At 60.7% G+C, this 10,463-nt stretch overlaps 1 protein-coding gene across 5 annotated transcripts in view; it reads right to left on the reverse strand.

The window, feature by feature from the left end:
* RAB3IL1 (RAB3A interacting protein like 1) overlaps window positions 1–9,328 on the reverse strand; it is an 18,459-nt gene extending 9,131 nt beyond the window's left edge. For 4 of the 5 annotated variants that reach the window (XM_032415083.1, XM_032415082.1, XM_032415084.1 and 1 more), the window contains exons 1-2: window positions 9,275–9,328; window positions 380–617 (exon numbers count right to left, since the gene is read on the reverse strand). In XM_032415083.1, the coding sequence (XP_032270974.1) occupies window positions 380–617; window positions 9,275–9,285 (249 nt within the window). In that variant the 5' untranslated portion in view covers window positions 9,286–9,328. The remainder of the gene's footprint in view (window positions 1–379; window positions 618–9,274) is intronic. The other variant, XM_032415085.1, reaches the window with a different exon arrangement.
* Window positions 9,329–10,463: the final 1,135 nt, after the last annotated feature.

Here is a 10,463-nt window from a genome sequence, read left to right on the forward strand (position 1 = left end):
CGGGGGGGGGGGGGGGGGGGGGGGCATCGGGCCCACTGACGGGGCTCCACTGCCGGGGCCCTCTTCCGCGGGCCTCTGAGCCCCCACCTCCCTTCCTCTGTCGCCCTATGGTTTAGGATGCGTTTCCCACTTAGCATGTAGCATGATGTCGAAACCCCAACCGTCAGCCTATTAGAGCTTAGAACGGGCGTTCAGAGAAGTCAAGACTTCAAAAAATCCTTCCAAAGTCATAAGAACTTGTTTCTCCTCTGTGCTTCCCTCGCGCCCAGCCCCAGCCTCCATGCGGGGTGCTCGGGGAGAGCCCACAGCGCCTCCAGGTGGGCCCCTTGTCCCTGTCGTTCCCCCCCCACCCCCCCACCCGCCACCCTCCAAGCCCCACCTTCTGGGCTTTGTGCAGCTCCTCCTTCAGGAACTCTGAGCCCTTCTCCCGGATCTCCATGGAAGAGCTTCGCAGGCGCAACACGTCCAGCTGGGCAGCTGCAGGGCCCTCCTCCCCTCCAGGGGTCTCCGCCAGGCCTCTTGGGGACTCCCTGTGGCTTTTGCAGGGGCCCACGCTCTTCCAGGGGACCGGGACAGCTTCGAGGGGCGGCGGGTGGCCCTCGTCTGGGTGGGGCTGGCTGCGGGGCAAACAGCAAATCCAGGGTGGGGTCCCGAGACCCAGATCTGAGCTGAGGGACCCCCCCGGGCCACATGCCTGCCACTCTGGGCCTGGTCTGGGCCCCGTCTGCAAGACAGGGACACTACCTGTGAGGCTATCACTGGGTTGTCCCAAGGGCAGAGGGACCAAACACGCGGTCTCCTAGGGCCCAGGACAGGACGCATTCATCTTTGTCAACCACCCTCTCCAGCCCAGCGCCTAGGGCTGGGCTTGGCACACAGTAGGTGCTCAGTTTGGGTTTGTCCAGCAGATGACTGTAAACGTGTCAGTGCTGAGAATCTGAGTCTCCATTTCTACAAAGCGGGGACATCCCCTTGGTCCTACCTCTAGGGTCACCGAATGGATCTGACGTGCATAAAACCTTGGCCCACAGGGGGCGCCTGGGTGGCTCAGATGGTTGAGCATCTGCCTTCGACTCAGGTCATGATCCCGGGGTCCTGGGATCAAGCCCCGCATGGGGCTCCCTGCTTAGTGGGGTGTCTGTTTCTCTCCCTCTGTCCTTCCCCCCACTTGTGCTCTTGGGCCCTCTCTCTCTCTCTCACAAATAAATAAAATCTTAAAAAAAAAAAACAGCAAAAACCTTTGCACACAGGAGGAACTTAAATGGGAACTGCCTTCTAGGCTACTGTTAATGCAAATGTTATGCAAATTAAAACCCACTTAGTGTGGGCGGGAGAGGGAGGACCCAGCCAGGGCCCCACAGAGCTGAGGCAGGAAGATTCTGCCAAACAACCCAGGCAGGGCAGACCGTCTTCCTGCTCCCTGAGCCTTGTGGGGAGCAGTCCCGGCTCTCCGCTGGTCTGCCCTGTGACCTCAGGCAAACACCGCTCTCTGGGCCTCAGGACCCTTCTCTCCCTGAAGTTGAAGACCCTAGAGGTAGTGCCGCAGCCATCAGCCTCCGTCCACCCCTCGCCCCGCCCAGTACCATCCATCCACACCCCCCACTTTGCAAGAGACCCTGCGGAGGGAGGGAGGCAGGAAGGGAGAAGGCTCGGCAGCCAGCAGTGGTTTGTGCCAAGACAGCACCTCTGGACTCGCTCACTCAGCAAAAGCTGGTGGCTCCTGAGCCAGCAGCTTCGGAGCCGCGGTGGCTGGGCTGAGGGTGACGGGCTGGGCCTGGCGGCTGATAACGGTGGGGAAGTGGAGGGGAGGGGGCTCCAAGGGGCCCACGCAGGAGGGAGGAAAGACAAGGCCAAGGGGTCATGGGACTCAGGCTTACTGAGGGGAAAGTGTGAAAGGCAAGACTGGGGATCAGTCCCTCCTCCCTGTCATCTGGACCCTGAGACGGTCACCAAGCAGCCTCTGAGCTTCGGGTCCCCCCCGAGGTAACACAAAGGGACTGGGTACCCGGGGAAGCCCAGCAATGAGCCCATTCCCAACCCTTCACATGGCCCTGTCCCTGCGCCCAGCCCAGCCTGCCCTCTGCTTTGGAATTGGCCCATAGTGTGGCCTCATGGGTCCTTGGCTGGGTCCCGCCTGGCAGGGACCAGAGCTCTGATAGACGAAGTGGGAAAACACGTCTATCACTCCATCAGCAGTGATTATGCCAGACAGGGATCCTTCCTAATACCTCTGGGGTGGGGGGGGGGGGGGGGGGTCGTTGGCAAGGGGTCCCTGAGGCATGAGCAGGGGCTGTGGCAGTGCTATGGCGGCCCTGGGCTGGGGTCTGCACCCAGGGGCCTCACGCTGGCCAGGTGCCACCTGGGCTCTCTGTGCACGTCCTCTCATTTAGAGCTCTCAGCAGCATTCGTGGGACTGTCCCCGTCCTACAGATGAGGGACAGGGGTCTCAGAGGAGGGCAGAACTTGCCCAGGCCCACACGGCTGCTCGCTCGGTGGCGGTGCTGGATGGGCAGCCAGGGCTTGGGTCCAGGCCCGAAGCGCCCCCCTTCCAGCCGGTAAGTGGGGGTGTGAGTGTGGAAATCAGTGCATCTGCCTCAGGATCGAGGGCTGCGAGGCCCAGGCCAACTCGGGAGACTCCTCCTTGGCTGCAGCAGGGAAATCGGACCCAATTCTGGCCCGACTGACTTCTCAGCTTCTGCTCAGGCCCAGAAACTGCCTCCCAGGAGGGCAGGCCAGGGCTGGGGGAGCTGTGGCTGAGAGCAGAGGCCAGAGTCGGGCCAGGCCAGGGTCCACGCCAGGCTCCGAGCTGGGGTACGCACCAGCCCCTGGGAATGTTGCTACAATTCTCTGAAGCTGCTTCCCACCTTTGGGATGGGGGTAAAAACCTGGAGGAGGCATACTAAGAACCAGGTGAAGAAGTCACGGGATACAGCACCAGGTAAAGACCGTGCCGTCTGCAGCCACATTGGCAAACACCCCCACTGCCTGCCCAGGCTCTGGGTCCCACAGCCGAAGCCACAGGCCTCAGGGAGGTCTTCTGGCTGACAGTCTGGAGGCTTGGGGCCCAGGGCCATTTCCTCAGGTGAGAGAGGATGGTCCTTGTCACTCAGGCTTGACAGGGGCAACAGACCCCAACTCAGGGGCTGCACGCCTCAAGAGGATGAGCAAGAACTGTGGGCCAACGAGGGGGGTGACCAGCAGGGACGGCACGGGACACAGGGCAGGATCCCAGTTTTTAGACACCCGGCGCTGGGGGTCTTTTCCTCTGTAAGGACCACCCCAGACATCACCCATGCCCCTGCCGAGGAGAAAAAGACCTCCAGCCCCTCCCACGAGGGCCACCAGTGTGGTCACTAATTCTCCTGTTGGTCCCAAGGGCATGGGCTGGGGTTACAGCTGGACTGTCCCCCATCATTTTCCCAACAGGCTCTCACTTCAGCCCACTGCTGGGAAGGATGGGACCCAATTCTGCAGCCAGAGGAAACGGTGGCCCATCCACATCCCCCCTCCCCAGTGTAAAAGCCCAACTCGGAAACCCTGTGGCAGAAAGCGTGGGAAGAGCAGGGCCGCCTGGTAGTTACCAACTGCCCAACACCTGGGCCAGGGGTTCAGGAAAGACGGGGTCTCCCTGTCCTGGGAGAGAAGCTTGAATCTGCAGGCCCTCCCCTCACACTTCAGGGCTGTGAGGCAACTCAGAAATTTCAGAGGAAGGAGGGACGCGAGGGACCCCAGACCCCATAGCTCCAGCCCAAGCCAGAATCCTCTATCTTCACACACTTCAGCATCCCAGACCAGGAGCTGGAAAACCTGGATGTGAATGCCTGTGGGGCTGGGGAACTCACTCCTTGGACAAGCATGGGCTACCATTTAAGTTCTTCTGCACCACACCCCCTCCCTGCCCCTCAGTCCAGGTCCATGGCCCTCAGCTTGAACCTTCTCAGCCCCCATTCCCTGCAGAAACAGAGTCCAGAGTCCAGGGAAGGCCAGTAGCAGGACCCAGGGCCACTGGGAAGAGGTTAGAGGCAGGAGACAGTAAGAGTCAAGGTCAGAGGAAAGTGGGAGCATCCAACATCCCCCATCCTGAAGCCGGCTTCGCTGTCTAGAGCCCACGACAGTTTAGACAGGAAAGGCCCCACTGGCTCACTTCCTCAGGAAACACACGGGGGGCGGGGGGGGGGAGCAGAAACCGCAATGCTCACCCCCCAGTCCTGTCCTAGGAGGGCCAGCAGGGCTTTTGTCCCCATCCACAAAAAATGGCAAAATGAGAATGAGGACCCGTGGATTCTATGGTTCCCAGTCACCCAGCAACCCCCACTGGGCCAGAAGGGCCCCGACCAGGATCCGGCATACTCTTCCCATTTCCAGCCCAACCCGCCTGCCATGAGGTCTCTCTGCCCTTAGATCTCTCCCTGTCCACTGACCAGCGCCCAGGTCACCTCTTTGAACTAAAGATCCCGGTGCTAATGGGCACGATGGATTCCTTAGAGAAGACGGATTCCTTAGAGAAGACGGAAGGAACTAGTTAGGGAAGCTCTGAAACAGGGGGAAGGAGAGGCGGGGAGGGCACGCTGGGAGCGCTTACCCTCTGCCCGGGGCCAACAGGGTGGCTGCAGCTGATCTGGTCTGCGGGGCAGGGCCACACACAGGGGCCCTGTTCAGACTCATGCCCCTGCACCCACAGGCCTTCTGGCAAGCCGGGAGAGCACGGAGGCTGATGGCCAAGTGACTCCTCCTGTCCAGGGGCCCCGGGGGCCCCAGGAAAGGTTTCCCGCATCGGCTCCCCGCCCGGCCTGCAAGCCCAGCCAGGTGAAGCTGACAGAGAGGGCTTGAGGTGGCAGCTCCAAACCCTCAGGATGCCACTGCAGGGAGATGCTCTCCCCAGCCTGGTCGGCACAAGGAGGCGCCTGGTGTTCAGAGACGGATGGCGACCTGACCGGAACACACAGCAAAGTGGTGGCAGGGTGGGAACAGAACTCAGAGTCCCAGCTCTATTGCATCATGTGACCTGTCACCCAGAGAAATCCAGACGGGAGGCAAGGGGATGAATGGTGGTTTTGGAGAAGTGAGGCAGGATGCAGATGGGGTTTGAGGAAGTTGGAGCCAAGTGCCTGAGGGGGTGGCGGGGAGGGGTGGTGGTGGGGATGGTGGGGCTTCCATCCAAGGCTGTTGCATAAGCCAGGCAGGTCCTGGCCTCGGAAGGGATGTGCAGAGGGGACAGAGACACAAGACTCTGAGGGGGGAATTGTGGCAGGAACCGGGGGCTGGAGAGGGTGACAGAGAAAAAAGAAAAAAAAGGCAACAAAACTATAGTAATTAACTAACATAATGAAATGGTGCCCAGGACAGGAATAAGGAACTGGGAGGGGGTCTGTCAGGGAAGAGAAAGAGGGTCGCTGAGGCGTCTGGGGAGCGGCATGTCCTCTATGGGTCTACGGGTGGCTGAGGGAGGTGCGGGGCCAGAGGGAGCGGCTGCAGGCTGAGTGTGCTCTGGGGGAGGGCTAACAGAGGAGTCGAGCGCCACAGAGCCAGCCTGGAGGTCTGAGGAGCAGCCAGCACCAGGGTTGGAAGGGAAGGTTCCAGAATGGGGCAATGGTGTCATATACGTCACACACGGGAACAGAGTATCAGGCATGCGAGCCGAGCAGGACCCTGGGGGAGGGGGGTTGGAAGCAGGTGACTCTGGACCACTCCAGAAAGCGGGACGCAGGTGTGTGCTTGTAGAACACGGAGCAGGGGGCGGAGAAGGTCAGGAACAGCCGTAGGACGCAGGATGGAAGGCAGGGAGGTTGGAACACCTGAATCAGGTGGATTGGGCCAAGCAAGCCTCTCCTCACCATAGCCCCAGGGCCGCCAGTCCAGCTCAGCCCTGCCAGGGAATCCAGCCCTGCGTCTCCCCTGGGAGCCAGCACGAGGCCTGGGACAGTGGGGGCTCACTCTGTGCTGGGGCGGAGCAGGGCGCACAGCACCTGCCTCACATCCGCCTGCTCAGTCCTAGAAGGATCTGACACCTCGAAAATCCAACACATACAGAGTGAGCACCTATCATGTGCTAGGCACCCCATCAGCCCCGATCCGCCCAATCTGCATGACCGCACAGATTTTGGCAGCAACATCCCTGAGCTCCCTTCTGACCGCATTCTAATTCACTCTGCTCCCCGTCCGCCCCCCCACCCTATTGGGCACAAATCTTGGGCAGACCTGGGGGGAGTCTACACCAAGCAGGATTCTAATGAGGGTCTGAGCTCCTCACACATGTGCAGAGTAAGGAACGGCAGGAGGTATATCCCCGCTAGGTAGTTAGATCAAGGAAGGCTTCCAGAAAGCAGCAGCTGGGAAAGGTGCACAACTGCTTCCCAGGCAGGAGGCCCACCTTCCTTCCACGCTTCAGATGAAGTCTGAGCCTACAGACCCCTGTAGCTTAGGCCCAACAGGCAGGAGCTTGCAAATCCAATCCCCTTCGGGTAATCAAAACCCAGAGCAGTTAGGTGACCTGCTCAAGATCACACAGCCCGTCTGCAGCCCTGGGGCTCCCCAGCATCTTGCTTGTTCCAAAGACAGAGTCCTCCATCCCTGGGAGGGTGGGGGAATCTCATTTCATCCCTGAGCAGTCCATCAGAGCCCGGCCCTCCCTAGAAATAGGTAATATTAGCCCCACCTATCAGACAGGGAAACTGAGACCAGGGGAGAAAACTAGCCCAGAACTCAATTTCTGGCCTTTGCTGACCAAGCCCCAAGTGCCCAGCACTGTGTCAGCTGCAGATACTCGAGATGCCACCATCACCCCATCTCAGGGCAGGCTTGGCACCCAAGACTATGGACATGAGAAACTATGGGGGATGGGGAGAGGAGCATCCCAATTTTGGGGGAGCTGCCTCTGGGTTCAGAGCTCAGGGCTCCTGCTCAAGGAGTCCCAGGGAAGAGGGCCCACCTGAGCTCCTGCAGAGTCCTGCCACTGCCACCCACCCCAGGGGAGCAGCCCTGGGGCCAGGGCCAAGGGAGTGAACTGGCACCAGGGCCTAGGCATTAACGGCAACCATCCCTCACCTACAGATGAGGAAAGAAACCCCAGAGACATTGACAACTTAGCCAGGGCCACTGATCCCAGAGTCTTCATACTCTAGAATAAAGGGCCCAAATATACACCTACCCAGACTGTCCTGAGCCCCCGGGGGCCGCAAGCCCAAGCAGCTCAGTTAGACTTACATGGACAAGTGTGACCCCAGGCAGGGTCCCTTCTGGCTCCTGCTGGGGTCTGGGTGAGCTCCTAGGACACCAGGCCCCCAGTGGATTCTGGCAACTTGGCCCCTGATCCTTCAATCCCTGCCTCTAATACCCGAGTTGGGAGGGGGGGGATCCATAAAAATGCAGTGCTCAAGGAAACCCCCAAACTCTGCCTCTCACTCCCAGGTGTGCGGCTCCCTCTTCTGTCCCTCATGTTTTCCATCTGCATTTATAAAGCACCTGCTAGGTGCTCTGTACCTGGCTAGGCCCTGGGGTTAGGCTAGGCCCTGGGGGTCTAAATGTACATGCAAGAAGTGAGTTATAGGGCGCCTAGGTGGCTCAGTTGGTTAAGCGTCTGCCTTCGGCTCAGGTCATGGTTCCAGGATCATAGGATCGAGCCCCGACATCGAGCTTCCTGCCCAGCGGGGAGTCTGCTTAGCTCCCTGCCCAGCGGGGAGTCTGCTTCTCTCTCTCCCTCTACTCTCTGCTTATGCTATCTCTCTCTCTCTCAAATAAATAAATAAAATCTTAAAAAAAAGAAAGAAAGAAAGAAAGAAATGAGTTATACTGAGGATCATGTGGGGGTCAGCTTGGCAGCCTGGTTTATCCAGAAGCCTCTTGGGAATATGGCAGGGAGGCTGGACTGGCGGGGGAGGGGGGGGTCTTCTCCAAGACCCTGAGTCTTTTTGACACTGTCCTTAAAGAGAGCATCTATCTACTGATGGCTCCCAGCCCTGTCTGTCTGGCTCTGGCCTGGATGCCTCCAGGGAAGGGCACTCTGGGCATGGATCAGCCGGCAGCTCTCCACCCCACAACCTGCTCATTTCGCCCAGAGACCCAGAGAAGTGAGGCCATACTCTCAAGATCACATAGTAACTCAATGACTGTTTTGCCTGGGTGCCCCCAACATATGGGGTCACAGGGTTCTTCCAGACTGGGATGCCCCTTAAACACAGTTAGCCCCACGCAGGATTGTGCTAACCCCACCAGGTCCCACACAACACTTTCTCCCTGAACTCAGTCATCTTCAGGGGTGGGGGTGGGGGGTGGAGGAGGGTACTTTTCCAAAGAACATGTGCTCTGCTTCACCTTTCCACCCTTTAAGAGGCATGCCTCTCCACACCTCACCCCTACCAGGAGCCCTTTCTCTAGCACCCCCTGCTGGGGACAAAGCCCCACTATTCCCTAGCATCTCAGCCCAAGCTTTGCTAGGGGCCATGGAGTCAAGTGGACCCAGACTGCATCAGAAACCCCTCCAGCCTGCCAGCCCCCCGCAGAGGCCGTCCCTCACTCCCCAGCTCTGGCTAGGAAAGAGTCCTGTCCTGGGACCCCCCAGGTGGTCCAGTTCTTTACAGGAATACAACCCACCCCACTCTGGCCACAGCTCTTCCAGGACCTGGCCTTCCCAGACCATGGGGAGGAGGAAGTGTTTGCCCAAGTCCCTGAGAAAACCACAGCCTTCCTGCACGAACATGGCAGGGGACCCACACCAGGTCGGCCAAAGGACTGGGATCACCCCTGAGAGCCAATAAACAGTCATAGGGACTGGGGCCACTAAGCCAGGACCCAGGACTCCTTCAGACTGCAGGGAGGTCCTACCCCACACCTCTGAGCTGGGCTGGATCCAGGAGCCCCAGATGGAGGTTCATCAACTTACTAGCGACCTTGGCAGAGACCCAGCCCCCTTTCCCAATTGCACTGCTTTCCAAGGGTTCATCCAGGCTTGGGGGGGGCGCTCCTCCAGGTGCGTACCCCAGACTTACTCTGGCTCGCAAGCGCGCCCCCCCCCGCCCGCCTGCCCGCCCCCTTCTCACTCGCGCTCCAGACGAGCTAGGAGTTGGCGCCGTCTTGCCGGGAAGGTCCCCACCCATGGAGAGCCCCCGACCCCTCCCCGCGGGGCGTCCTTCCACCTCCGCAGCGCGTTGGCTCGCGCGTCCCGGGGCTACGGGGCGCCCGTCCGCCGCGAGCCGGGTGCACACGCGGCAGGGACCCGCAGCCCCGGAGGCCGCCGCGGCCCGAGCCCGCGCGGTGCAGCGAGCGCGCACCGACCTACCCGCTCCACATCCCGGCGCCGCCGCGAGCTCCCTGCGCCGGCCCGCGCCGCGTCCCCGCCCGCCGCCTGTCAGTCCCTCCGCAGCCGCCCCCCACCCCCGGCCACCCCCCCGCCACCCCCCGGCCACCCCCGCCCCCGGCGGGTCACGTGGCCGAGGGGGTGGCCCGAGGACACGTGCCCGGCCCCGCCCCTCCGCCGCCCGCCCGCCCCGGGACCGTGCGCCGGCGGGAGCGGGGGAGGAGCCGGCGGCCGGCGCGTCCTGCGGTCAGTGCCGCGCTCCGCAGCCCGCGGCTGACTCGTCTCGGATCCCCCGGCGCGGCGCGGGCCCTCGGCCCCCGCTGCTCGAGAACCTTGGCGGACGGTGTCTCGGAGCCCGCCGACACCCACCCGCTGGCCAGCACTCCCCTTCCCTGGGCTCCCTGCTCTGTGCCCGTTCTTGGGCAATGTCCTGCAGGGTGGGAAAGGGGCTAGACCCCAAAACAAGTTTTCTTGGGTTTACTCTGAGCGCTTATCCCAAAGGAAGACCCCCCTTTGGCCCAAGTCTTCAACCCCAGCCCTCCCCCAGCCCCACACCACCCCCACCTCGCAAAGGGGCCTTCCCCTCTTGTTCGGAACACTCCCTGACCATCTCTTCCCTGCCTTTGCCCAGCATCTACTGTCTGGGGGAATGCACCCCCACCCTGCACACCTGTCTGGATTTAGGTCCTCTGCAAAACCTTTTCCTGCATCCCAGACCACTGGTATTCCTGTCCCTCCATCCTTCCGCCCCTTTGTCACCGGTCCTGAGCCCTGACTACTGGCCTCAACTTCAGCCTGCAGCTGGATCCAGTGAGAGTATAGTTCTTCTCTCCTGCCAGGGATCCTGGCTCCCACCCTCTGGGTCTAGAGAGGCCTAGGAGGCCAGGAGGAAGGAGGTGCTTCCCTTCCACATGCTACCAGAACTCAGGGCACTACTCTTCTGAGCCCACAGAGCTGGGACCCCAGGCTTGAATTTGTCAGGTCTTCACTGGGGACACACATTTCTTTCATTCATCCATTCGTTCATTCATTCATTCATTCATTCATTCATCCATCCATCCCTTCTGAGCACAAACTGTGGACCACACAAGGGCTGAGATCCAAAGGGGGACTGCATCGACACATGCTCTGTCATCCCGGAGCTCCAATATGGTAGGGAGACATACTCACA

This window comes from Phoca vitulina, unplaced genomic scaffold (assembly GCF_004348235.1).
Source record: "Phoca vitulina isolate PV1807 unplaced genomic scaffold, GSC_HSeal_1.0 scaffold16, whole genome shotgun sequence".
In the NCBI taxonomy this organism is placed as follows: domain Eukaryota; kingdom Metazoa; phylum Chordata; class Mammalia; order Carnivora; family Phocidae; genus Phoca; species Phoca vitulina.